Source organism: Mustela lutreola, chromosome 16, assembly GCF_030435805.1.
Source record: "Mustela lutreola isolate mMusLut2 chromosome 16, mMusLut2.pri, whole genome shotgun sequence".
NCBI lineage: Eukaryota > Metazoa > Chordata > Mammalia > Carnivora > Mustelidae > Mustela > Mustela lutreola.
Window position 1 is genome coordinate 56026796 of NC_081305.1, and position 26768 is coordinate 56053563.

General features: G+C 56.0%; 4 protein-coding genes across 11 annotated transcripts; 3 read left to right on the top strand and 1 right to left on the bottom strand.

Annotated features, from left to right (window-relative positions):
• Positions 1-3428: 3428 nt before the first annotated feature.
• On the bottom strand, positions 3429-5183 carry FGF21 (fibroblast growth factor 21). Its single transcript, XM_059152740.1, has 3 exons — positions 4767-5183; positions 4542-4645; positions 3429-3801 (listed from the first exon to the last, which is right to left on the bottom strand). Exons 1-3 carry the CDS (start codon positions 4999-5001, stop codon positions 3511-3513), a joined length of 630 nt encoding a protein of 209 aa, XP_059008723.1. The 5' UTR covers positions 5002-5183; the 3' UTR covers positions 3429-3510.
• Positions 5184-6247: 1064 nt separating this feature from the next.
• On the top strand, positions 6248-10215 carry FUT1 (fucosyltransferase 1 (H blood group)). 4 transcript variants are annotated; one of them, XM_059153750.1, is made up of 2 exons: positions 6248-6754; positions 7807-10215. In XM_059153750.1, the coding sequence occupies exons 1-2, from the start codon at positions 6735-6737 to the stop codon at positions 8801-8803; spliced, it is 1017 nt and encodes a 338-aa protein (XP_059009733.1). In that variant the 5' UTR covers positions 6248-6734; the 3' UTR covers positions 8804-10215. The 4 variants fall into 4 exon arrangements, with proteins under 4 accessions (XP_059009733.1, XP_059009731.1, XP_059009730.1 ...); XM_059153748.1 differs by lacking the exon at positions 6248-6754 and adding an exon at positions 6784-7138 and having other exon boundaries at positions 7767-10215; XM_059153747.1 differs by lacking the exon at positions 6248-6754 and adding an exon at positions 6786-7138 and having other exon boundaries at positions 7704-10215.
• A 478-nt stretch (positions 10216-10693) lies between these two features.
• IZUMO1 (izumo sperm-oocyte fusion 1) lies at positions 10694-14762 on the top strand. 4 transcript variants are annotated; one of them, XM_059153754.1, is made up of 10 exons: positions 10694-10782; positions 11470-11620; positions 12067-12141; positions 12320-12406; positions 12690-12710; positions 13053-13133; positions 13320-13420; positions 13700-13853; positions 14149-14353; positions 14618-14762. In XM_059153754.1, the coding sequence occupies exons 2-10, from the start codon at positions 11545-11547 to the stop codon at positions 14739-14741; spliced, it is 924 nt and encodes a 307-aa protein (XP_059009737.1). In that variant the 5' UTR covers positions 10694-10782; positions 11470-11544; the 3' UTR covers positions 14742-14762. The 4 variants fall into 4 exon arrangements, with proteins under 4 accessions (XP_059009737.1, XP_059009734.1, XP_059009735.1 ...); XM_059153751.1 differs by lacking the exon at positions 10694-10782 and having other exon boundaries at positions 10806-11620; XM_059153753.1 differs by lacking the exon at positions 10694-10782 and having other exon boundaries at positions 10812-11620; positions 14149-14374.
• A 228-nt stretch (positions 14763-14990) lies between these two features.
• Positions 14991-26737, top strand: RASIP1 (Ras interacting protein 1). Of its 2 annotated transcripts, none has more exons than XM_059153732.1 (12): positions 14991-15141; positions 15354-15494; positions 16180-16865; positions 18180-18535; positions 20568-21221; positions 21990-22027; positions 22265-22416; positions 22523-22638; positions 23723-23966; positions 24173-24345; positions 25609-25756; positions 26331-26737. In XM_059153732.1, the coding sequence occupies exons 2-12, from the start codon at positions 15358-15360 to the stop codon at positions 26528-26530; spliced, it is 2904 nt and encodes a 967-aa protein (XP_059009715.1). In that variant the 5' UTR covers positions 14991-15141; positions 15354-15357; the 3' UTR covers positions 26531-26737. The 2 variants fall into 2 exon arrangements, with proteins under 2 accessions (XP_059009715.1, XP_059009716.1); XM_059153733.1 differs by having other exon boundaries at positions 22535-22638.
• Positions 26738-26768: the final 31 nt, after the last annotated feature.

Below are 26768 nucleotides of genomic sequence, written 5' to 3' on the forward strand. Positions count from 1 at the left end.
TTCTTAATCTTCCATGGGGCTTGAACTCACAACCCTGAGATCCAAGACCTGAGGTGAGATTAAGAGTCTAACACTTTGGGTGCCTGGGCGGGGCTCAGTCAGTGAAGCGTCTGCCTTTGGCTCAGGTCATGATCCCAGGGTCCTGGGATTGAGCCCCGCATCAGGCTCCCTGCTCAGCGGGGAGTCTGCTTCTCCCTCATCTCCACACCCCCAGCCCCACTTGTGCTCTCTCTTTCTCTCTTGTGCGCTCTCTCAAATAAATAAATAAATCTTAAAAAAAAAAAAAGAGTCTGCAGCTTAACTGACTGAGCCATGCAGGCGCCCCCAGAATGTCTCATTTGGAAGGACAAAACTCCATGCTTTAAAAAATAGTATTATTGGGGCACCTGGGTGGCTCAGTGGGTTAAGCCGCTGCCTTCGGCTCAGGTCATGATCTCAGGGTCCTGGGATCGAGTCCCGCATCGGGCTCTCTGCTCAGCAGGGAGCCTGCTTCCTCCTCTCTCTCTCTCTGCCTGCCTCTCTGCCTACTTGTGATCTCTCTCTGTCAAATAAATAAATAAAATCTAAAAAAAAATAGTATTATTAAGTGTGTAAGCCTGATGATTCATAGACCTGTACCTCTGGGGCAAAAATACACTATATGTTAACCAAAAAAATAATCTTTTAAAAACGAAAAAAATAGTATTATTGAACTATAGTTGACATAAAACATTGTATAAATTCAAGGCACATAGCCTGTTCATTTGATACATTTATATACTGTAATATGATTGTCATTATAGCAATAATGGACACTTCTATTGGGTTACATAATTATCCTTTTTTTTTTTTAGAAAAAATAGGTCTAGTCTAGTAGCTCTAGTCTTGTGAAAACTGGAACTCTGGGAGTAAAGGAGAGAAAAGCTTCAGATACTAGTGGGAGAGGAAACTGACCTGTCTACACAATTTCGGAGAGCTTGATGTACTGAGAGGTTATATATATGTATCTTTTCCTTTTTTAAAAGATTTTATTTTGGGGCACCTGGATGGCTCAGTGGGTTAAGCCTCTGCCTTTGGCTCAGGTCATGATCCCAGGGTCCTGGGATTGAGCCCTGCATCAGGCTCTCTGCTCAGCAGGGAGCCTGCTTCCTCCTCTCTCTCTGCCTGCCTCTCTGCCTGCCTACTTGTGACCTCTCTCTGCCAAATAAATAAATAAAATCTTAAAAAAAAAACATTTTAGGGGTGCCTGGGTGGCTCAGTGGGTTAAGCCTCTGCTTTCGGCTCAGGTCATGGTCCCAGGGTCCTGGGATCGAGCCCCACGTTGGGCTCTCTGCTCAGCAGGGAGCCTGCTTCTTCCTCTCTCTCTCTGCCTGCCTCTCCACTACTTGTAATCTCTGTCTGTCAAATAAATAAAATCTTAAAAAAAAAAAGATTTTATTTTTAAGTAATCTCTATGCCCAACATGGGGCTCAAAACTACAAACATTAAGCATCCCATGCTCTTCCTACTGAGCCATTATTTTTTTTAAGATTTTATTTATTTATTTATTTGACAGAGAGAGAGAGAGAGAGACCAAGTAAGCAGAGAGGCAGGCAAAGAGAGAGGGGGAAGCAGGATCCCCGCTGAGCAGAGAGCCCGACTCGGGGCTCGATCCAGGACCCTGGGACCATGACCTGAGCCGAAGGCAGAGACTTAAACCAAGGAGCCACCCCAAGAGGGTGATTTAGACGCAGACACACACAGACACTTGGGGAAAAGACCATATGGAGACGGAGATTGGGTGACATGTTTCTAAGCCAAGGGATGCCAAGGATTGCCAGCGGACCACCAGAAGCTGGAAAGAAGCAAAGAAATCTTCTTACCAAGAGACTTGGGAGAGAGGCTGTCCCTGCCAACACCTTGATTTCAGACTTCTATGCCCCTAGAACTGTGAAGGAGCACATCTCTGTGTTTTAAATCACTCAGTTTGTGGTACTTCGTATGGCGGCCCCTGAGGAAAATCATACGCTCCCCTTTCCACCCTCCTACCAGTTGGTGGCAACCACTAAACTGATTTGTGTGTCTAGGAGTTTGCCTAGTCCCCAGAATTTTTTGATCCAAGAGGTCTGGGGTCGGGAACGTGCATTTCTAGCAAGTTCCCAGGCGGTGCTGATGCTGTTGGCCTTTCTGCAGCATCTCAAGCATAGGGCACCTGCCAAGAGCTGACAAAGGGCACCCCAGGCCCTAGAGTTGAACCAATAAGTTCACTTCCTGGGATCCCTTCCCAGGCTGGCTCCCCAGGTTGCTGCCAGTTTCAAGGGCAAGACCCTGCTGTCCTTTTGTGCACTTTGCAACTCCCCACTGAGCACACTTTGCACCCCACCCTGTGAAAGCTGCCGGTGAGTTTTGTGGCATCTTGGCTCCTGCTTCCGGTGAAAATACTCTCCCCCACCTGAGCCAGCCTCTGCCATCAGAGCAGAAAACCTCCCTTCCACAAATACAGACTTTCATCTCCTCCGGGCACTGACTCCGTCTCATGAGCTTCAGGGACATGCACTGATATCCCCCCACTCTTCCACGGAGGTGTTCCTCTCATTGGAACAGGGGAATTAAAATGAGGGGTCCAAAACCACAAGTCCCAAGGGCCTGCGGTAGTCGGTCAGACACCCAGGACCTAAAGGGCACTGACCATGAGCCCCGGGGAGGGGTCAGTCCTCCTGTCCTTCCTAACTGCGAAATAACCCTAGGAGCAATGTGGAAATCTGGATGGTGGGGAGGGAGGGAGAACAGGCAACTCCCTGGGACTGGGGTCTGTGACAGTCGTTAAGTTCTGGAGTCCCTAAGCACCTGCATGGAAGCATTTAGATCCTCAAGTGTTCTCCTGAGGACCAGGACTCCCAGTCTCCAGAGTCTGCCCTCAGACCGGCGTTCCATGTTCCTCTTCCCCTGTTCTCCTGGGACCCAGGTGTCCAGATATCCAGCTCTCCGATCCCTCAGGACTCAAGAGTCCCATCTCACACCAATTATGGCCCTAGGATCCAAGAGCATTTGCCTGGGCCCTGAGGACCCAGATGTCATCCCATTCCTTGTGCTAAGTGGATCCAGAAAACTACGTCTCCCATGAGGCCTTAGGTCTGCAGTGTCATTGTTTAAATGCTCCCTGTTATTGAGGTACCTCAGAAAAATAGTTGCACACCACAAGCACGAGGTTGGGGATGGGTTGGGGAGGGGATGGGAGGTTAACAAGCCTTCTCCTGTCAAAGGGCAGGGATAGTCCAGAGTCCCTGGGGACACCAAAGCAGAGCAGAAAACTGAGGCCCAGAGGGCAACTGGGACCTTCCCACAGCTTCCTGACAATGGGGGCAGGGGTGCTTGGGGTGGATGGGAGACGGGGAAGCAGATCCCATAACCTCCCTCAAACACTCACACAGGCTCACTCGGGTCCTCCTCTCAGATTCTTTATTATCCCAAGTAATAAAAATAAAAAATAAATAAATAAGATAAATAACCCAATAAATAAAGAGGAGACCCCGTAATAAACAGCCGGTGGCTTCAGGAAGTGTAGCTGGGACTTTGACCCTGCAAAGGCCCCACCATGCTCAGGGGGTCTGAGGAGCCCACGTCGGGAGGCTCGGGGGCTGGGATCCCCCGGGACTCCGGGGTGGCCGGAAGCAGGCCTGGCAGGGGCAGGAAGCGGGCAGGCCCCCGGGGCGCCAGGTCCCGGTATGGGGAGTTGTGGGGGGGCAGGCGCAGTGGGAGGCCCAGGGTCTCAGAGTGGTAGATGTTGTATCCATCTTCCAGAAGCACTTCCCGGAAGCTGCAGGCTACGGGGTCGAAGTGGAACTGCGGGAACAAGAAGAGAGATCAGAGACATGGGATCCCTTCACATCGTCCTGCTGCAGGACCCAGGCATCCAGGCCGGCGCCCTCTTCCCTCGGACCTGGGCGTCTGGGGGCCCCCAGCTCTCTCTTCTTTCTGACCACAGAGTGCTCCCCTCCAACAGGATACAGGAGTCCAGACACTCCTAGAGAGCTGGGGGAGCCCCTCCTCCCTCAGATCCAGAGTCCAAGTCCCCAGACACAAACAACAGAAGCAGGCTCCTCCTTTCCCTCTGGGCAGTCCACCTCCCGACCCCACTTCCCAGAGAGGATTATTCCAGCCCAGGGAGCAGTCAAGGCTCTCTGAGTCCAGACAGCAGCATCTGGCTTCCTCCCAGGGGTCACAGTCACTTTACAGGCCATGGGTCCTCGGAGGGACCCTGTGCCCAGCAGGAACAGGACATGTAAGAGGACCATGCGGCCACCAGGGGTTCTAAGTCACAAGACTCAGCCTCTCAGGCCACTCTGTCATTCACAGGCCTCGTGACTCGCAGCTGGCGTGTCCCTGTGTAAGCCTCAGTTTCCTCTCCTTGTAAACATGGACAAGGTCAGCTCCCACAGGTAGGGGGGCTGGCGTGGTACAGGCATGTGGAGAGCACAGGACCAAGCCTGGCCCAGGCCACAGGTGCCAGACGTGGTGCCCCAGATGGGTGAAGATGACAGGAGGGAGGGTGGAGCACAAGGAGGGGCACCCCGGAAACTCACCGATCCGTACAGTGTCCCATTCGGGCCCTGGCACAGGAACCTGGATGTTTTCACTCCCAAGATCTGAATGACCCCTGGCTTCAGGGCTTTCAGCTCCAAGAGACCTGAGGGGGAGAAAGTGGTCCGGGACTCAGAGGGCCTCTTCCCAGGCCCCTCTCTCTTGGACCTGGGAGTCCAGGCCTCCAGTCCCTCCTCCCGCAGACCACCCCTGGTCTATATACTCACTTTCGGGGCTCCGGCGGGCAGCCCCCACCACCGTGCCATCAGCCCTGATCTCTAGGTGGGCCTCCGTCTCCTGAGCGTCGTCTGTGTAGAGGTACCGCTGTCGAACTTGGCCTCCAAATTGGAGGAGGGGGCTGGAGTCAGGAATAGGGTATGCCTGGCAGGCTCCCAGCAAAAGGACCGCCAGCACAGGGACCCACAGCCCCAGGTGCTCGGACCTGGCCTCCTCCCAGCCCATCAATGGCTCACGTCCTCAGGCGAGATCTGGGGTCTGGGGTCTGGTAAGCGAGCGGAATGGTAGAGATTTTGTTCCAGATCCTGGCCGTCTGGGAGAGCAGAGTCACGGATCACTGCTTAGCCTGATCGCCTGATCGCCTGGGTCCTCTCGCACATGGATTCCCAGCTGAACCGAACACCCAGGTCTCCTAGAAGGGATGCAGGCGCTCCAAAATTTATATCCAGACAGACCCGCCCCATCACCTTCCCCACACCTGACCCATGATATTTGACCCACTTGGCAGGAACCAGGATTCCACGGTGGCCAGATCGGGCTGAACGGATGATGCAATCCGGGGGGTCCTTTCAGGTGGGGACCTGGACTTCCCAGTCTGAGGAATTAGGGGGAGAAGGTTCGGAAGAACTGGGACCTGGGTGACAGGGGCTGGGGGACCGGGACCCCTGGAATCTCAGGGAGGGGACGGCTGGGGGGCAGGGGGCTGGAAATCTGCTTCCCTGACTGACAGACTCAGACTGTGTCCCATAACTGGAATTTCTGCACGCCACCTGAATTTCTAGGTTTCTGGGGGTCACACGTGTTCCTCGATCATCAGGAAGGCTGCGAATGCCACATGACCAAAGCGTCCCCTGCAGGGACAGAGGCATCCTGACCTCAAAGTCACCAACCCCAGCCCAGATGCTCCTCCTGCACCAAAGGTCCTAGTTTCTCTCTCTCTCCTCCCTGATGCAATCGTGGTGTTTCTTTCACCAGAGAAGCTATCCCCAGGCCCAGAAGGGTGCTCTCAAAATAACTTGGGGCAGGGGGAGGGTGAGAGTCTCTGACTCAGCGTTGGCGGCCCAGCCAGGCTCTGGAGGGGGAACTGAGAGGCAGGAGCCCAAAGGGAATGAGGGGGTGGGCAGTTTCCTGGAAACCAAAGGTACAGAGACTGGCCACCTGGGTCTGAGCGAGGAGGGCACTGGGGGCCTGAACTTCTCCAACTAAAGAGGGGAGGGGACTGGGGTTGGAAGTCCAGGGTCTGAGGAAGGAGAGGCCTGGGGGCCCCACTCCTGCCTGGGTCTGGAGACATTTATGGCCAAGTCTCTGGACAGTGAAGTCAAATCCCTATTGAATGTTCACGCTTCCCTGCTGCAGCCTCCCAGGGTGGGGCTGGGTAGGGCCACCTTGACCATGGGAACAGTTTCAGGTGTGCTGCAAAGCAAAGCCTTTGAATCCCAACCTGGCACTGTGGGAGGATAAACAGGCTTCCACTCCTGCCTGCCAGCTCCTTCTGGGCTCAAGGAGAGGCTATCACCAGGAGGGGCCCGTCTAGAAAGGAGCTGTCGGCACCAAACCATCCACTCCCCACGGAGGAGAGGCTGGGGGCCTCGGCTCTGGCATCTGGAGGTGTGCGGTGTGGACAGGGGCGATCAGCTGTGCCTGGTGTGCGTGGGGACACCCACAGACAGGAGGCTCCCGCGTCTGGGACCCTGACAGCTGGAGGAGGTTTTCCATCCGCTCCAGGAGCAGCCCGGCGAACGGGTTCCTCACCCCCACCGGGAGGACGAGGCAGACAGAGGGCGGAGGATCTTACTCCCAGCCCGGGCCTGGTGTCCGGGGAGTGACCGGGCTCCGAGCCTCCAGGTACCCGGGGCAGGCTGTGAGCCCGGGATGCCAGAGAAGGGGGAGAAGTCCATGGACCCGAACACCTGGGTCCAGCATCGCGTCGGGCGCTATAAGTCCACGTCCACGGAAGGATGCCGCTGCTGGAGGCTAGGTAGGCGGATCCTGGAAAGCCCTGTGGCTGGCCGAGGCCGGAGGGGATGGGGCTGGGCGCAGGTCGCGGGGTCTGGGGAGGACAGGGGGCGGAGGCTCCCACCCCAGCCTGGGGCTCCAGGACGGGGGCGGGGCTCCGCCTCGGACCTACCTGCCTGGCCCTGGAGGGGCGGAGGCTGCGAGCCTCGGAACCGCGCCCATCTCCTTCCTCTCCTCCCCGAGCCCTTGGAGCCAGTCGGGGGAAGCGGCATGGAGGGGAGGGCTGCCGAGCCTTGGGATCTGGAGTTCGGGATTCCGGGGGCGGCCGGATGTGGACTGCACTTGCGGACGGCTCGCTGCAGTCTCGCCAAGCTGACTGCGGATCTGCCATCCGCCAGAAGCTCAGGTGAGTGGGCCTAGCAGATGCCTGGCACCTAGGAACCTGGGCCTTCCCTTCCCGGGAGGCGCACCCCCAACCTCTCGCCCCTTAGGATCTGGGGAGTCTCCACCCCGCCTGCAACTCCTGCTTCTCCAGGAACCAAGATCCCTTACTCCGGTCTGGGCCTCCAGACTAATCCTGTTCTGCTTGGCCTGTGTCTTCCCGTCACCTCCATAGTGGAGGCTGCGCACCTCCTTCCCTTCTCCCCAGCCCCGGGTACACCAGAGAAAGGAGTTGGTGGAACATTGCCCAACTTCAGTGGGCCTCCGGGGCCCCAGGGGAGCCAGATCCCAAGGTGCGGAGGTGACTCCTGGGTCCCAGACCGATGCTCTCTTGGAAAACACCATTTCCCATCCCCATCCCCTGAAATTCCAAGACCTCGCTTCTCCACCCTAAGATCCAGGACCCCATCTCCCCTTCCCCAGGACCCAGGAGTCTGAATCCTTAGTCCTCCTTCCGACTGGCCTCTGCTCCTTGACATATGTCCTTGGGCCCCTTGAGTCACTGCTAACTCATCTCTCCTCCCGTTCAGCCATGTGGGCCCCCAGCCGGCGGCAGCTCTGTCTGACCTTCCTGCTAGTCTGTGTTCTTTCAGCCGTCTTCTTCCTCCACATCCACCAAGACCTCTTTCACAGTGGCCTGGACCTGACTGCCCTGTGTCCGGCGCGCCGCCTGCTGACACCCCCTGTGGCCGTCTTCTGCCTGTCAGGCACGCCGATGGAGCCCAACGCCTCCTTTCCCTGTCTCAAGCCCCCTGCGTCGCTCTCAGGAATCTGGACCATCTACCCAGATGGCCGCTTTGGTAACCAGATGGGGCAGTACGCCACGCTGCTGGCCCTGGCCCAGCTCAACGGTCGCCAGGCGTTCATCCTGCCCGCCATGCACGCCGCGCTCGCCCCCGTGTTCCGCATCAGCCTGCCCGTGCTCGCCGCTGAGGTGGATGGCCGCATGCCATGGCGGGAGCTACAGCTGCACGACTGGATGTCGGAGGACTACGCACACTTGGAGGACGCCTTCCTGAAGCTTACGGGCTTCCCCTGCTCCTGGACCTTCTTCCACCATCTCCGTGCCCAGATCCGCAGGGAGTTCACCTTGCACGACCACCTACGGCAGGAGGCCCAGGGTCTCCTGAGCCAGCTCCGCTTGGGCCGTGCGGGGGACCGCCCTCGCACCTTCGTGGGGGTCCACGTGCGTCGTGGGGACTACCTGCAAGTCATGCCCCAGCGCTGGAAGGGGGTGGTGGGCGATCGCGCCTACCTCCAGCAGGCTATGGACTGGTTCCGGGCCCGGCACGAAGCCCCTGTCTTTGTGGTTGTCAGCAATGGCATGGCCTGGTGTCGGGAGAACATCGACGCCTCCCATGGGGACGTGATCTTTGCTGGCGATGGGCAGGAGGGCTCTCCGGGGAAGGACTTTGCGCTGCTCATGCAGTGTAACCACACCATCATGACCATAGGGACCTTCGGTTTCTGGGCCGCCTACCTGGCTGGTGGAGACACGGTCTACCTGGCCAACTTCACCCTGCCTGACTCCAACTTCCTGAAGATCTTTAAGCCAGAGGCTGCCTTCCTGCCCGAGTGGGTGGGCATTAATGCCGACTTGTCTGCACTCCAGTCGCTGGCGGGGCTGTGAGCAGCAGGGAGACTTTTTGGAATCGCTGATCAGTCTCGGGGCGGCATTTACCTGGCAGCTTCTGGGGAAACCTATGGGAGCCCCACAGCCGGTGCCCTCCCCCCATTTCTAGAGCAGTTCTAGCTGGCTAGACTTTGAGAGAAAGGAGGGCTCTCTGTAGCTGTCTGGACATTTTAGAACCAGCAGAAGATCTTTTCCTGTGGGTTGGCAATGCCCAGAGAGGCTCATATCAGTTCTAGAAGGCAGCGCCTACCTGTTCATCCCAGCCCATATCCAGAGTACTTTCTGGTGGGCTACACCCAAGTCCAGGCAACTCCCCCTTCGAATGTTGCCCCTGGTCTTCTCGAGAAGAGAAGTCCAGTCCCCAGGACTGAGGGAACTTGTGGGTGTCCTAGAGCAAGCACCCACCAACTCCTGTCCGGTGTTTCTGGAGTCATTCTAGAGGCCCCAGCTCGAGTACCTGTGGAGAATCCTGCAGGGATCTTCCAGAGGGGTGAGGTTCTGGAATTCCAGGAGAATCTCAGGAAGGTACAATCCAAATCTTAACACCTCAACCACTGCCGGGAATATGGGTAGAAGACAGATTATGTGTAGCTAGCTGAGAGCTGACCCGAAGTCTGTCTGACCTCTCAGCCCCTGAAAAGAAAGACCAAGACTCTTTTTTGAGCAGATGGACGAAAATGTGGGAGGTGGTGGGAGGGGGACAGATTCAGAAGTGTAGCCAGTTCTGGAGTGAAGTTTTTCAGAAATGTGGGAACACTTTTCTTTTTTCTTTAAGTTCAAAACCTGCCAAAGACAAGTGCCCCACAAGGCAGGTCTGAGTTGAGTTGGCCCCTCCCAATTACGGAAGTTTCCTCCTCTGCCTTCCTTCCCCTCACCCCTTCACCCCCCCCACACTGGTCTGGGGGAGGTGGGGGTGGGGGGGTGAAGGGCTGAGGGGTGGGGAGGGATGATGGAATCCATTTTCTGGAATTCGGCCAGCTTGAATGTTTCCTTCTGCCTTGCAGAAAGCGCCTGGCAGGCATTGTGCCCCTTGCCAACCCTGGTCTGCCCCTGATATCACAGAACCACTAAATCTGACTTCAGGTTTGAAACGAATGGAGGGTGTGCAGACCCCCGGCAGTTCTCAGACCCAGGCTGTCCTCAGACCCAGGCAGAAGGGAATGCAGGGTCTGGCCACGGAGGATGGGATTCTGGACTCAGATTCCAGGAACGCCTTGAGGCTTTTGGAAGAGGGTGAAGGTGGCCTGCCAGCTTTATTACAGACAACTCTGATCACATCTGTCCACTCAGAAGAATGCAGACCCCTTTTTCAGTCTTCCTAAGGGAATTTTGAGGGATCATTCCTGATTCGGCTGCCACAGGTGGGGGAGAGGGAGGTATGAATTAAAAGGCCACATCGCTAATGCCTGTCCCTGCAGTGTTTTGGAGTCCTGTGTGTGTGTGTGTGTGTGTGAGGAAAGTTTCAGAACTGCTAGGGATTCATTCACATCTAGGGGTATTGTCCTGCTCAAATCTGGCCATCTCTTGTTCTCAGAATTGTGTGAGTCATGGTGCCTGTTTTTCTGGTGGCCTGTTTCCAATGATGCAGAAAAGGAGACACCTTCCAGGACCCAAAGAACCCCAGTTCCTCAGTATTAGCCCTAGGCCTCTCTCCTCTGGGACCTGGGCATCAAGCCCCACGAGGTAGGGAGAGAAAGTGTAGGAGGAAGCCAGTGAAGTGTGTAACTCCGGAACTACATTTCCCATAGAGCCATCGGACTGGCCGGGAGAGACCCCAGGGCCTCCTGGGAGTCGTAGTCCTAGGGCTAGAAAGGGCCCCTTTCTTCATCTTCGTGGCTCCACGCCAGGTTTGCAAAAGGCCAAGTGCACCTAGCCGGAAGCCTGGGTCCGGGGGCTCAGGGAGGGGAGGAAGCTGAAAGCCAGAAGTCCTTTCCTTGGTTTTAGAAGCTGGAGGGGACAAGATACTTTCCTTTCGGGTAGGCGCTGGGAAAATTCTAGTTTGAAAAGGCGGCCGCCTCTGTGATATCATGGAACGATAGGCGGAGTCTCCCTTTGTTGCGGTCCTCTCAGACTCCGCGTTGGGCTTGTGGGCGGGGCCGAGAAAACTCCCTGGGAGTATCTTTTGGGGAGTTGGGGCCCCATGTGAGAAGCTAGAAAGGGGAAGCTGTGGAAATTCCTCGTAGACCCGGGCGAACCGTGACCGTGACTCCAGTCAAAAAGCTCTCCAAATCCCGGGACCGACCTCACCCTCGCCCCCAAACAAAATCCTTAATTTTAGTCGTGGGAAAATAGCAGAGTGGAACGACGTGGCCTGCTCATCCTGCCTAAAAGCCGTCAGCCTGGATTCGGCTCTTCAGCGGGTCCTTGTATTTGAGAACACAGCATTCAAGTTCAAGGTCGGGCAGCGGCTGTTTAGGGCTCATCGGGTCTCCGGACTCCTCGGTTTCCTAACCGAGAAGTGTGCGCCCTGCAAATTAAGGGTCTTAGTCTCGGAGAAGGGCATCTTTCCACTTAGCGTGAAAGTGTGGGGTAAAAGGACCCTTCCCGGGGTTCGGCGCGGCCTGAGCGCTCCGGTCTCAATGGGTCCGCAACTTCCCTTCCTGGTGGCGGCGCTGGCCAGCTGCCTGCTTCCTGCCCGGGCCTGTCTCATGTGTTCCACAAAGGTCGTGGAGGCGCTAGACTCCTTGGAGAAGGACTACCTGCCTGACCACTTGCCGGCCAAGAGCCACGGAAGCTTTATGAAAAGGGTGAAAGACGCCGTGCTGGATTTCAAGAACCTGCCAATTCACGAGGATTCCTATATGGGGGTTCTTGGTGAGGGCAGGGAAGAGCGTAGAAATCCTGAGTCCTGGGAAAGGAGGGGTCTGTGGCTAGGATAGCGGGGTGCCGGGCGGGGGCGGGGCGGGGGGGGAGGGGTTTAGTGGGAAGGGAAGGCAGGGCTGGAGGCAGAGCCTACTGGGCTCGGGAATGGAGAAGGCTGGAATGCAGATTCTGGGCCTTACCCAGGATCGGCAAATACTGTTTCCCCCACTTTAGCCTCCACTTTTGTGCTTAAAAATAAAACAAAATAAAAAACCACATTAAAAAAACTACAACTCCCAGAAGGCAATGGGCAGACAAGCCCTTTACCAGTCTTTTCCTTGCCCAGTAGCCTCATGGGTATTGTAGTTTCTGACACTAGGTGAGCCAATGAGGCAGTAGGGCTTGTAATCTGGACTTCTATCTCCCCCTCCCCGCATCCCTGCTTCCCACCCCTCCAGATGAGCCCACACTGGAAAACGCATCCTGGAGTTTTCTGAAGGATTTGAAACGTATCACAGACAGTAATGTAGAAGGTAAATACACAGAGGGGCCAGGGGAGGGCCTCCAGAATCTTTCGGAGAAATGGTAGTTGGTGACAACTGGTCTGGTAGTGGCTCTGTGAGCCAAACTGCCCAGGTTCAAATTCCGGCTCTGTCATCTCCTAGCCGCATGGCTTTGAGTGAGGGCCTGTGTCACCCTGCTCCTTCCCAGGTGAGCTTTTCGTGAAGGAGATGTTTTGGATGTTGAGCCTGCAGAAGGATACCTTTGCCCGCTTTGCAGCTCAGTTCCAAAAAGAGGGTGAGGGAAGACGAGAGTCCCTCAGGGACCACAGCCCCTTTTTCAACAGTCCCAGAGTCCCTGTCCCCATCACCCCCCCCCCCCAGCCTCCCGCTTCTCTAAGTCCCGCCCCTCCGCTCTCCCAACTCCGTCCTCCCTCGGACCCTGGGATCCAGGCACCTGGGTCCTTCCTCCCTCAAACACAAGAGTTCAAACCCCAACCCATTGCCTCCTCTCATATCCTTTAACTTAGCAATCTGATAATCTTTTTTTTTTCTTTCTTTCTTTCTTTCTTCTGAGGCAGTTTTTTGTCCCAACCAATGTGGTGAGTTCGAATTTGGGAACTGGTCCTTATCCCTCACGGTCGCTCCGGTAATACCCAGCCGTTCTCCTCCCCCTCTGGGTCTCGATGTTTCTCCCTTCTCCACGTCTGAGAGGTTCCACAGTCCTTTCCTACTGCGGGCTTACTGGAAAGCCCGTCATATTGTATTTGCACTCTTTACCGAGCCTGGTTCTATCCCTCTTCCAGCGGGGCTGCCTTTTACCCCCGCCCCTTGGGCTGACGTCCCCGGGATTGGGCACCTGACCCCGCCCCAGCCCTTGGCCCTGCCCTCTCCTTTTAGCCTCCTCTCTCAGGGCGAATACAGCGTTGATCCCGCCCCTTCAGGTGTGATGTTGCAGAGTCTGGTCTGGTGCAATTCCTGCCAGAGGCAGGTTCACGCCTGTCGAAAGCACCCTAATTGCGGGGGTGAGAGAGCTGGGGCCGGCAGGAGGGGGGCGGTGCAAGAGGGGCGGAGCCAGAGGAGAGCCTGAATCTAGAGAGGGCGGAGCCTGGAGCCGGCCGACGCGAGAAGGCTGGGCGGAGACCAAGCGGGAGGGAGTTGAAGGGCACCGAACTTGGAAGAAGCATCGCACCGTAACCCCCTACCCTCAGAGCGCCTAGTACTCGTCCACGAGAAGGAAGATATGATCCTGAACTGTGAGCTCAGCTGGCATCGACTCTCTCAAGGCCTGACCGATTACAGCTTTTACAGGGTGGGGCCCTCTAAATCCTGTAATCCTTGATCCCCAAGTCCATCAGGCTAGTGTGAGCCCCTTGATCCCTGTATCCACCACAGGCTTGCACCCACAATCCCTATGACCCATGACCTACCTGCCAGGTTTGGTTTCTACTGATCCCTGAGGACCCCATGTCCCGACCAGTATACCCAGGACTCCCATCTCCCCCGCTGAGGCCCCATGATGATCTCACCCTTGTACAACCCCAAACCCTGAATTCCCCAGGCCTCTGTGACCCCTTGAGCTTGGGTCTAGGTTTGGGGGCAAAATTCTGAGACCTTGCTGTCCGAGGGGAAAGATCCCATCCTGACCAAGACCGCGGTGACCGCGGATGACGCAGGCGTCTACCGCTGCAGTTTGGGCACTGTCCAGTCCATCCCAGCCACGGTCCTCCGCTTTCGAGTCACAGGTTAGTGCTGCATTGTTAACAGCAGTATGGGACTCAAGGTCCCGGCGGGGAAAGCAATCAGCTTCAGGGGCGTGGTCTGGGCTACATTCCCTTTCTGCAGGGGTGTGGTTTCAGGTCACGAGGGTGTGGCTTCGTGCCCTGGGTGTGGCCCTCCCACCACAGTGTTCAGTCACTTAGGGGCTGGATTCCTTCCTGCTAGGCGTGGGTCCTGGGGCTGGCTGGAGTTGAGCAGGCTTGCGTTTGCTCGGGCGGGACCTTCGTGCCCTCCCAGGACGTCTTCCCTCTCCTCTGTCAGTGTTGCCCGAAAGGATCCGTGAAGAGCTACCGTCAGGCCAGGCTGGGGAGGCCGCAGGTCCGGGGGATTCGATTAGCCTCCAGAGGCCCCCAGCCGGCCAGCCTACATCGACACAGTGTCCGAAGTCCGAGAACATGCTGAGAGGCCGTCTGATCGGACTGCTGATCTGGGGCTTTGTGGTGCTGATAATCGGCTTTGCGACCGCGTGAGCCGCCCACTGAAGAAGGCAGGGCTTGGAGCAAGGGGCGGGATTTCCAACTTCCTAACGCCGGAGGGGGTCTGGGAGCTAGGGGGAAATACTGGGAGCTGTATTTCCGTTGGGGATGGGTCTTAGAAAACAGGGTGGGCCTTATCTAGGTGGGCTAAGCTTGGATCACTGCTAGAATTAGGTCAAATATAGGGAGGCTGGGAGGGGTGTCCCTCACTCAGGACCTAATCTGGTTCTGCTGTTTGCAACCCCCACCCCCAGGATACTTTGCTTTCGGCCTGAGAGGGTGATCAGTTGCATCAAGGACTGTTTGGGCACCATGAAGGAGTCTGCCACGCCACCACAGGTTTCAAAGGAAAAAGTCACATCATCAAGGCACAAATAAAGATTTGTCTGATTGTCTCGATATCTGACTCATTCCTCTGGTCTGATCCTAACTTTTGGTTTCCCCAGAGGTCGGGGTCTGGGGATGGTCTCCTGTCTAAGAGGAGGGGCCGGGACGCCAGCTCCTGGAGTCGTGGAAGGGCCCAACCGGCTGAGATGTAATTCCAGAATCAAGGAGCAGGGAAAGGCCAGCCCTACCCAGATCTCCTCCCTCAGGCCCAGTCCCCTCACAGGACGCCCCCTCCCCGCTCTTCCTGCCGGGTTTCCTCTTGCCTTTTCCTGTCCCCCACCCAGTGCTGGGAGCTGGGGCAGAGGCAAAGGCTGAACAGGAGCAGCAGGGTCAGGAACCAACAGGGCCAACGGAGCCAGGGCCCCAGGGTGCTGCTGGGACCTGACGCAGGGTAAGTGCCAGGGTCCCAGGAATCCAGACCCAGGAGTCAGTTCTCCTCCACCTGGCATCTCAGCACCCAGGAGTCTAGGCTCCCATCTTTCTCCTCTACTCAGAATGTCTGAGCCCCAGCCCCCCTCTATGACTGAGGAGTCTCAGTCCCCCTCTGTCCCTACCCAGCCACTCAGGGCCTCAGAATTTGGGGTCTTACCCACTCTTCCTTAGGGCCATGCTATCTGGTGAGCGGAAGGAGGGCGGAAGCCCCCGCTTCGGGAAGCTCCATCTCCCCGTGGGCCTGTGGATCAATTCCCCCAGGAAGCAGCTGGCCAAGCTGGGACGTCGCTGGCCCAGTGCTGCCTCTGTTAAGTGAGTCCCCCCCGCCCCAGACTCCTTCCCCTGTCCCATCTGCTTCCCATTTGTCCCCGTTTATAACCCAGTCTCTGTGCCGGGTAATGCCAGGGGCCCCAAGGATTGGCTTCCAGTTCTTGTCCTGAACGGCAAGTGAGCTGGCAGGCAGGAGGAGACCGTGGGCCTCAGCGCTCTCAGGCCCAGGGTGGGGAGTCCTGGGGCTGTAGATGGGGTTAGGCTGGATGGACTCGGGGATGGGGACACAGGGGTTTGGTTCACCTTCCTTCCTCCCCTCCCTGCTTCTTGGAATTTCCTTCTGGGGGACTTGCCTTTTATTTATGTATTTATCTCTCTCTTTGCTTCTGGCCTCTGCCCAACCTCATCTCTGTTGCTTCACCCCCCCCCCGCCCCCACCCCTAATCTCTCACCCTTCTGTGGGTACCTTGTCTCCCATCTTCTTCGTTCTCTGGGGCTCCGTCCCTCTTTTTCTCTGGGTTTCTGTTGCCCTTTCTCTGCTTCCCTGTTCCCTCTCAATGGGTCTCTGTCCATTCCCCCCGCCCCACCGCCGCCATCCCTTCCTCCCTGGGTCTCTGTCCCCTCTGTCTGGATCTTTGCCCACCTCCCTCCTTCTCTACCATCTACTCCCTTCTCTGCCTGTCTTTCTGGGTCTTTCTCCCGCCTCCACTCCCCGGCGGATTCCCAGGTCGTCTTCTTCGGACACGGGAAGCCGCAGCAGCGAGCCGCTGCCCCCGCCGCCGCCGCACGTGGAGTTGCGGCGAGTGGGCGCGGTCAAGGCGGCCGGAGGAGCCTCGGGGAGTCGCGCCAAGCGCATCTCCCAGCTCTTTCGGGGCTCGGGGACCGGGGCCACGGGGTCCGGCGGCGCGGGAGGCCCCGGGACTCCAGGGGGCGCCCAGCGCTGGGCCAGCGAAAAGAAGCTGCCGGAGCTGTCAGCCGGCGTGGCCCCCGAGCCCCCGCTGGCCACGCGCGCCACGGCGCCCCCGGGGGTCCTCAAGATCTTCGGCGCCGGGCTGGCGTCGGGAGCCAACTACAAGAGCGTACTGGCCACCGCGCGCTCCACGGCACGTGAGCTGGTGGCTGAGGCGCTGGAGCGCTATGGGCTGGCGGGCAGCCCCGCCGGCAGCCCGGGCGAGAGCAGCTGCGTGGACGCCTTCGCGCTGTGCGACGCGCTGGGCCGGCCGGCGGCGGGCGGCATGGGCAGCGGCGACTGGCGGGCGGAGCACCTGCGCGTCTTGGGCGACTCGGAGCGTCCGCTGCTGGTGCAGGAGCTGTGGCGAGCGCGGCCCGGCTGGGCGCGGCGTTTCGAGCTGCGGGGCCGCGAGGAGGCGCGCCGCCTGGAGCAGGAGGCCTTCGGGGCGGCGGACAGTGATGGTGAGCCCGCCAGCCGGATTCTGGGGGCGGGGCTTTGCGGGCTAGGGCGGGGCCTGCGGGAGGTGGGGGCGGGGCTGGGGGCGGGGCCGGGGCCGGGGCCGGGCGGGATCCGGGCTGGACTGGAGCTACGAGTCGTAGGCTGGAGGCGGGACCCGCGGGAGAGAAGAGGACCGGGAGTGTGACCTATAGCACCAGGTCTAGTGGGGAGTGGGGCTGGGGCCAGGCCAGAGGTTTTGGCAGAGCTGGTGGGCGGGGCCTGCAGAACAGAGGTGTTGAGTGGCAGCCTGGCCTCTGGCAGGAAGCCTCTCAGAGCAATAGGTTGAAGGGGTTCATGAGGGACCAGGCCCGTGTAGATTAAGCGTAAGGGGAAGGGACTTGGGAAGTGAAGAAATGGACTACTTGATCTGGGCCTAGAGTAGGGCGGAGCCTCAGGGGAGCTGGCCTTGGAGCAGGTGCCCTAGGCTCTGTGGACTGCAGAGTGTGAATGGGAGACTTGAGGGTGGCTCAAGGGAAATGAAGAGAGAGAGTGTTTGTAGAGGCCGAGGAAGGTCATGCTTGCATGCCGGCCGGGTCACGGAGAAGGCCGGGCCTGGAACAGGAGGTGATGCCTTTGGTGGAACAGGGTGCACGGAGCCGGGTCTGGCAGGGATGGGGCCTGGCTCAGGGCCACGGGCCGCTCAGGGAGCCTTCTACAGCTTTTCTGTTTCTGAGTCTCCCTTTGAGAGACAAAGTGTTGTAGTAGTTATACGCATGAGCTTTGAACTCTGGCTTGAATTCCAATCTATCCTTTGCCAGTTAAACTGAGCGAAACCCTAGGCGAAGGTGAGATGAGATCATGTATAACAGGGCTTTAGTACAAGACTTGGCACATAGTAGTTGCTTAATAAAGAATGGCGATTATAACCATCGCTCTCTCCCCCCAACTCCCAAAAGCATTCGTTGAGGGCCTACTGTTGGCCACACATTATTTAGGGCCGTGGGGGAATGCAGTGAGCAAATGACAGGTGAGGGTCCCACCCTGCTGTTTTACAGCCTGGTGAGAACAATCAGTTCACTCCTTGGGCCCGGTGTGGTGCAGCAGTGCCCCGAACGTAGTAGGTGCCCCCTCCCCCTCAAAAAACAGTTGAAAGAATGAATTTCTGAGCTGAAAACTGCAAGGTGGGTAGGAGTCAGGCAGAAAGTGTGTTTCAGGCACAGGGAACTGCGTGTGCAAAAACCTAAATGTGGGAACCCGCCTCATTTCTCTGTAAATTCTTCGTCTCTTCACAATCCGCCTCTTTCCAGTCTCAGCCTCATCCCTCCATCTCTCGGCAGGCACGGGCGCCCCCTCGTGGAGGCCACAAAAGAACCGCTCCCGGGCGGCGTCTGGCGGGGCGGCGCTAGCCAGTCCCGGCCCGGGGTCGGGGTCAGGGCCCCCGGCTGGGACCGGGGGCAAAGAGCGCTCGGAAAACCTGTCCCTGCGGCGCAGCGTGTCGGAGCTCAGCCTGCAGGGGCGGCGGCGGCGGCAGCAGGAGCGCCGGCAGCAGGCACTGAGCATGGCCCCGGGGGCAGCGGACGCCCAGATCGGACCCGCAGACCCTGGCGACTTCGATCAGTTAACCCAGTGCCTCATCCAGGCCCCCAGCAACCGTCCCTACTTCCTGCTGCTCCAGGGCTACCAAGACGCCCAGGTAAGCGCAGTCTATCCCACTGGGAGAGACCTATGCTCTACCCTTCCGTGGCAGGGAGACAAAATTACAACTCCCAGAATTCCTTGGGATTTGGTAGTCTCGGGTATGCCCCAGTAAGGTTCCAGTGTAGGAGATGATATTGTCAGAGATGGGGCATGGAGGGCCGGGGGAAGGTGGTGGTGGAGGGGGTTGATGGCTGAAAAGATCTGGATGGAAGAACAAGTAGCCGATGGCTCATTTCATGCCAAACTGAGGGAAAGCACTGTCTTTGGTGGGGAGGGGCTGTGAGAGTCTATTGTAAAAAAGTGATCTCCTTGTAAGGTTCTGTTTCTTGATGAGGAGTAATGGAAGTGTCTGTTTTGTTTGGGAAGAAGATAATTTGATGGATGAATGGAATCTTGTTCTGGATAAGCCTGCATTTGTTGGAAAGGAGTGGACTAATCCATTCTTTAAATGTGCTGGTTTACACTAGAACGATCTGACTATTGTTGATGGGGGTAGGTGATACTCATACTTCTATTTTTTATATTTGGGTGACAATAGAACTTGCTTGAGTGTTAGGAAGCAGAGGGGGAGAAAGGATTAGGAGTTAGAAAATTACTAGTGGGTTACTGGGAAATTATTTCATTAATAGAAACATAATGTATTATTGGAAATACTCACTTTTGTGCAGGTGATGATTGGGAGAGTCATTTTCATGATGTTGTTCAACTTTGGGTAACAGTCAAGTGGTACAAGTCACATTCAACAGGTGCTTCTGGAAATCAGTGGGAAAGGCCACTAGTGGAACTTAGTGATTAGTCCCATTTTTCCTGTCATAGAGAGTGATCAATCGGGTTAGGTGGCCTGGCTTTATAATTGAGTGAATGAGGAAGACTATTTAGAGAAGGGCTCGCTTAGAAGAATTCATTCTTCCTTGTTAGGGCAAGAGGATGGGGCAAGTTCATTATAGGGAGGAGTTTGCATATATTACAACAGCCTATTTCTCCAGGCAAGGTTGGAGAATAGGAAGGTCTATTTTGGGAAGATACTCAAATCGGAAGGATCTATTCTGGGAGTACAGGAGAGTCTCTTATTGGAAGAGGGGAAAACATTGGAAGCATTCATTCTTTTGAGTGAGGTTCACAAGAAATTCCTTTTTAAGAAAGAGGCTTCATTGGAAGTCTTTCTTCCTTGGGATCAGGAGTAAGAGGTGAATCTCTCAGAGGGGAATTTATCTGCACTCATGTAGTCATGAGTGGCCATCTTTGGAATTCTCTATCATGGGAATGAGGGTAGTAGACAAGTCCATTGTAGTACTATGTCTCTTTGGAAGTGAGTCCAGCATGGGTTGGGGAAAAATGAGAGTTCATTGTAGAAAGGGGTGTCTCCCCAGAGTGCATACTTGTCGGGTGGAGAAAATGGAAGAAACCTTTGTTCGAAGGGGGAATCTCTTTAGAGATATCTATCCCTTGTTTTGGAAATATTCAGAGAAGCTGTTATTGGAAGGAGAAACGTCTTTGGTAGTCTCCATCATGGGGTTCCTAAAAGAAAGATTTCCTTGGAAAGTTCCATTCTTTGTAATAGGACAGTCCATTTTAGTAGCGGGGTGTGGTATTCTTGGAAGCACCTGTTCTTTGAGCTGGATGTTGTGGGACAAGTGTACTGTGGGAACGGATTGCCTTGTTAGGGTCCATTCAGAGGAGGTGAGAAGATGGGAGAGTCTACTGGACAAAGGCTTCCTGGAAACCATCAACAATTTGAGGGAGGGGAATTCTAGAGCCCCTATAAAGAAAGGAGTTTCCTTATAAGCAGCTGATCTTCAAGATGAGTGTTAGGGGGCAGTCTGTCACAGGAAGTGCCTTTGAGAGGTCCACTCATGCATGCTTGGGTGGAGGTAATTGGTGAGTCCTTGACACCCCAACAGATCTCCTTGGAAGTGTTCATTCTAAGGAAGGTGGTTGATGGGCGAGTTGAGTGTGACAAAAGGTCCTCCTTGCAAGTGTCCATTTCGCCTGGAGCTGTCCCTCCTGTATCTTCCTTTCCCCTCCAGGACTTCGTGGTATATGTGATGACGCGGGAGCAGCATGTCTTTGGCCGGGGCGGGAACTCCTCGGCCCGCGGGGGGTCCCCGGCCCCATATGTGGACACCTTTCTCAATGCCCCTGACATCCTGCCGCGGCACTGCACTGTGCGAGCGGGACCTGAGCCCCCGGCCATGGTGCGCCCATCCCGGGGTGCCCCAGTCACGCACAACGGGTGCCTCCTGCTGCGGGAGGCGGAGCTGCACCCTGGCGATCTGCTGGGGCTGGGCGAGCACTTCCTCTTCATGTACAAGGACCCCCGCACTGGAGGCTCGGGGCCGGCGCGGCCGTCCTGGCTGCCCGCCCGCCCTGGGGCCGCCCCGCCGGGTCCCGGCTGGGCCTTCTCTTGCCGCCTATGCGGCCGGGGCCTGCAGGAGCGGGGCGAGGCGCTGGCGGCCTACTTAGACGGCCGCGAGCCGGTGCTGCGCTTCCGGCCGCGCGAGGAAGAGGCGCTCCTGGGCGAGATTGTGCGCGCTGCGGCTGCGGGCGCTGGGGACCTGCCACCGCTCGGGCCCGCCACGCTGCTGGCGCTGTGCGTGCAGCATTCAGCCCGGGAACTGGAGCTGGGCCACCTCCCACGCCTGCTGGGCCGCCTGGCCCGTCTAATCAAGGAGGCTGTCTGGGTGAGTGCCTCCCGCCACCGTCGGCGCCCCAGGTTCTTTCCCCAGCCACGCCTCCTCTCCACCTTCCAGCTGTGTGGGCGGGTTGAAACCACTCCTTCCAGGATGCTCCGGGAAGGGGGGTTGGGGCTATTACGCAAGGGGGCTTACGGGGATGCTGGGAGCTGTGGATTCATCCACGGTGCTAGAAGAGAAGGCAGTGAAATACCACCTTTGCACCTGTGGGATAACGGGAGAAATCATTCTGGGAGATCGGGCGAGATCCGGCTGGATGAGAAGTCGGGAGAGACCATTGTGGGAGTTGAGGCCGGCAGCCCCTTGGGCGGGGCTTTGAGTAGTCGCGGTCCAGACCATTCTTGGAGGGGAGGAAGAACAAATTTGTCCGATTTACAGATGGAAGTGCCTGGGAGAAATCATCCAGAATGGGGTTTCCATTCCCACTGAGTTCTAAGGTTCCATCCAATGGGTTCCAGCCCACTGAGCTAGGGCTCATTAGAAGCTTAAGGAAGCGTCTTGGTTGGGGGGGGGGGGCGGGGTAAGAAGATACTATTTGAGCGGACCTGAGGGCGATAGACCACTCACAATCATAAGGGTTTGTGTTTTAAAAGGTAAGAAGAGGAGAGACCATTCTGATGCTTGAGGGTTAGAGTCCATTTGAGTGGGGAGAGTCTCTGTCAAAAAGGTGCTTCTAGAAACACCAGGGTATTAACTCGTAGGCCTCTCCCCAACCACCCCCCCCCCAACCTTGACTCTGATCTTTCTGTTCTACAGGAAAAGATTAAGGAAATTGGAGACCGTCAGCCTGAGAAGTAAGAGAAGTTCTGGGGAGAAGGAATTAAAGGGATGCAGGGGTGGGGGTTTGCAGCGGGGGCTCTTTCACTCCATTCCTGGCTTAGTGCAGGTTTTTGCTCTTCCTCACCACTCAACTTTTCCAGCCCTGAAATGAGGATTGGTCTCGGTCCCCAATTAGACCTTGGGGTCTAATTTCGGGGTTTGGACAAAGTGAGGATTGGGCAAAGATCACAGGTCCTTTTCTCCTTCCCCAGCCACCCGGAGGGAGTCCCCGAGGTGCCCTTGACTCCCGAGGCTGTGTCCGTAGAGCTGCGGCCGCTCATGCTATGGATGGCCAACACCACGGAGCTGCTGAGCTTTGTGCAGGAGAAGGTGCTGGAGATGGAGAAGGAGGCTGACCAGGAGGGTGAGCTCTGACCCAAGCCCAAGCCTGTACAAGTCCCCTGTCATTCCTGCTGCTTGGGGACTTGGGCTCCTGCCTGTCAGCCTCCGGTTCTCTCTCTCACCCCCAGGTCTGTCCTCAGACCCACAGCTCTGCAATGACTTGGAATTATGTGATGAGGCCATGGCCCTCCTGGACGAGGTCATCATGTGTACCTTCCAGCAGTCTGTCTACTACCTCACCAAGGTTGGTCTCCTCCCCTGCTTCCTGTCTGACATAATCTCATTTCCGGTTGGAATTGTGTCGGATCGCTCCTATGTCACTTCCTGTTTGACCTTATAAGAGTCCCTGCTGCTCTGACATCATTTCCCATTCACCGAAGCACTTTGCTGTTCTGGTACCACTTCCTGTTTGAGCCTACATCACTTCCTGTCTTTCCGGTTCTCTTCCTGTCTCTATAACGATCCCCTCTTGACAGGCTAACTTTATTACCTATGGTTTTATCACCATTTTCACTTTTTTAAGCACCTGTTTTCTAAGTCCACTGGTAAATTTAATAGATGATCAATCGATGGATAGATGATAGGACTCAAACAGTGCCAGACACTGTCATTTAAATGAAAGGTCCTCTCGAATCTGGCCTCACTTCCAGTGTTTGCTGACTTACTTCCTACAGCTTTGAATTCACTCACTTTTCCGAGCCACAGAGGTTCTCCCTGGAGTGCTAGTCCTGCAAGACTTTGCCCCAGTCCCCCACCACCCTTGACCTTAAGATGGTGTCTTGGAATTCTAGGGTTTCAGGCTTCTGGTGGGCCTGAGTTCCTTTCTGTAACAGCAAAGGAGATCTTTGGGGAGAGTCCTTCTGTTCCTTTAGCAGCCTTGATTGGTGAAGCCCGTTCCTCCAACGCTTCGCCTCTTGTCCATCCCTGCCAAGTGTAGCTTTATTTCTTCTTTGCCTCTGACCTCATTTCCTGTCCTTAGCCTGATCTCACTTTCCACTGGCTCACTGCCATGCAACCCCCACTTCCTGACTCTTCATTCTTTTTCTTTCCTTCGGGAACTCTGGGCTGTCTCTGTTGAGAATAACAAGTCCTATGAGGTAGGAGAGGTGGTCTTAAAATTCCCAAGTAACTCCGGGAGGCTTTCTTAAGACTTGAGGTGTCCTTCACCTGATGAATGCTAGATGCCCATCTGGAAAGTAGGGATTTTCTCACAAAGAACCTTTAGCATGTTGCAGGTAGAATGGACTAGAATTCCCAGAAGCTCTGTCATCCTGAAACTTCCAGGAAGTGCAGTCCAATCACTTGTTTTCATCTCTGTGTGTTCTTAGACTCTGTATTCAACCCTGCCGGCTCTCCTGGATAGTAACCCTTTCACAGCTGGGGCAGAGCTGCCAGGGCCTGGCGCAGACCTGGGGGCCATGCCTCCAGGCTTGAGACCTACCCTGGGCGTGTTCCAGGCGGCCCTGGAACTGACCAGCCAGTGTGAGCTGCACCCGGACCTTGTGTCTCAGACTTTCGGTTATTTGTTCTTCTTCTCCAATGCATCCCTTCTCAACTCGCTGATGGAACGAGGTGAGGGTCAGACTGGGGAAGGGGTGGCGAGGAAAGCACGGGAACCTCTGAGACCCATCAAATCAGACACCACGCCCCAGGATCCAGCCTTATGTTTAGGGACTCTGGAGAGCAAGCTCCAGATCCCAAACTGAAGGATAGGAAGGATCTGGGATGTGGGAGGGCCAGGTCCACACACCCATTGCCTTTCATACTCTTCCCCACAGGTCAAGGTCGACCTTTCTATCAATGGTCCCGAGCGGTCCAAATCCGAACGAACTTGGACCTTGTCTTGGACTGGCTGCAGGGGGCCGGGCTGGGTGACATTGCCACTGAATTCTTCCGGAAACTCTCGATAGCTGTGAACCTCCTTTGCGTGCCCCGCACCTCCCTTCTCAAGGTGACTGCTGATCCCTGACCTCTTGATTCCTCCACCCCACTCAGCCATGATCTGTTTTCAGCTCACCCTTGGATCTCCCCTTGGACTTTGTGTTATCCCTGGTCCCAGCTCTGACACTGTGGGTGATGCATCGACAGTAGAAGGAAATCAGCCACAAGTGTCCCCAACTGCATCTGAATCCCATGGTACTTACTAATGCTCGTTTCCAAGGCCCCCCACACTCAGACTTGCTGATTCAGAAAGTCTGCTCTGAGACCAAGGAATGTGATAGTTAAATCATGCATGGAACATAAACGACACAACTGACACTGTCTAGCGCTTCTCACCGAATGTTGACTAGGCCTCATGAAATAGGTTATTAACTGATAATTCATTTCGGACAAGGAAACTGAGAATCAGGTAAAATAAGTGACTTGATTTCATTTATTTATATCTACCAAACTTTTACAGAGCATTCGATAAGCACCAGGCAGTGTCCAAAGCACTTTGCAATCTTGCCTTATTGAATCCTTGGAACCACCCCGTTAGGTAGTCGCTATTCCTGCCCACACCCAATTGACAGATGTAGAAAGTGAGGCACAGTGACTTGCCAGAAGGTAATGAGTAGTCAAGCTGGGATTTTTGGACCCAGGCAGTCTGGGTTCCCAGCGTTTGGGTTTTACCCTAGTGATGATTCAGATGTCATCTCAGTTGGGTGTAGAAATTTTCAGATACAAAAAGCAGCCACAGTACAGTAATGAAGGCTTCAGTACATGTCATCAGCTTCAGTAATACAAACTAATGGCCAGTTTTGTTGTTCTCCACCCTCCCCACCAACGCCTACATCCTCATCTATGCAGAAGCAAATCACTTTTTTAAAAAAAGATTTTATTTATTTATTTGACAGAGAAAGAGAGAGGAAGCAAAAGCGCACAGCAGAGGGAGCTGCAGGCAGAGGGAGAGGGAGAAGCAGGTTCCCCTCTGAGCCAGGAGCCCAATGCAGGGCTTGATCCCAGGACCCTGGGATCTTGACTTGAACAGACAACAGACCTGAGCCACCCAGGCGCCCCAAATCACATTTTATTTAAAGTGCCCTTTCCCACTGAAAGCGCTCTTTCCCACCGTCACTTTGGCTGACAGCCTGGCCTCACAGTGTCTGGAAGATATCACACAGACACCACAATCTAGCCACCACATCCATGCCCTTTATGGGGGGCCTTCCATTTTAGGATTTCTCAGCTGCCCAGTAATGACCATAGATTTCTCACTTGATCTTCCCACCAGGCTTCATGGAGCAGCCTACGAACTGACCACCCCACACTGACCCCTGCTCAGCTCCACCATCTGCTCAGCCACTACCAGCTGGGGCCTGGCCGTGGGCCACCACCTGCCTGGGATCCTCCCCCTGCAGAGCGAGATGCTGTGGACACAGGTGAGGAGAGACAGGGACAGAGGCACTGGAGCTGTCAGCGTTTTTTGTTTTGTTTTGTTTTCCTCTTGGTCTCAGGACCCAGGAATCCATAGCGCCAGCCACTTCCTCCTTCTGACCCAGGATTCTGGACCCTTAGCCCTCTCCTCCATCAAGACTTAAGTGATGGACCCCAACACCCTCCTCCCCCAGGGTATATAAGTTCACCCCCTAGATCCCTTTTTCCCCAGGCTTCAGGGCCCCAGTCTCTTCCCCCGACAACCTTCCCTCCTCACCCAGGAGTTCAGGTTCCAGTCCCCTCCATTACGTAAAACTAAGTTCCCAGACCTTCCTTCCTTATGCAGCTAAGAACCCAATACCTCGTCCGTTTCCCGAGCAACGGTGGCCTTTCTCTGTCTGAAACTACAACTCCCATGACCCCTGAGGACTCCCGAGAGTCCTGATTGCGTGGATCCAGCTCTAGGAATTGCTGGGGTTTCGAACTTTTTCCTTCCTTCGGGAGTGACACAGCCTCTCCCCAACACTGCTGCCTCACGCCCATTTTCAGAGTTTGACTCCGTCTTCTTTGGTCTCTTAGGGGACATCTTCGAAAGCTTCTCTTCCCATCCTCCCCTCATCCTGCCCTTGGGCAGCTCGCGCCTGCGCCTCACGGGTCCTGTGACGGACGACGCCCTACACCGTGAACTGCGCAGGCTCCGCCGCCTCCTCTGGGATCTTGAGCAGCAGGAACTGCCGGCCAATCACCGCCACGGACCTCCCGTGGCCCCGCCTCCTTGAAAGCCAATAACAAACGAGCGCGCGAACCTTGAATAATTCTTCAGCAGCTAATCCCCGGAGCCCGCCTGAGCTCAGAGCTCTCTGGGAGTTGTAGTTCTTTCCCCGCGTGGGATGCCGGGAGTTTGAGTTTTCGGGTAGTAGAGGTTGGGACAATGGGAAGATGGGCTTGGGATGTGAGCGCAAGGAGCAATAAAGGTATCTGTGGTATTGGCAGCGCCTCCTTGTAAGACACGGGAAC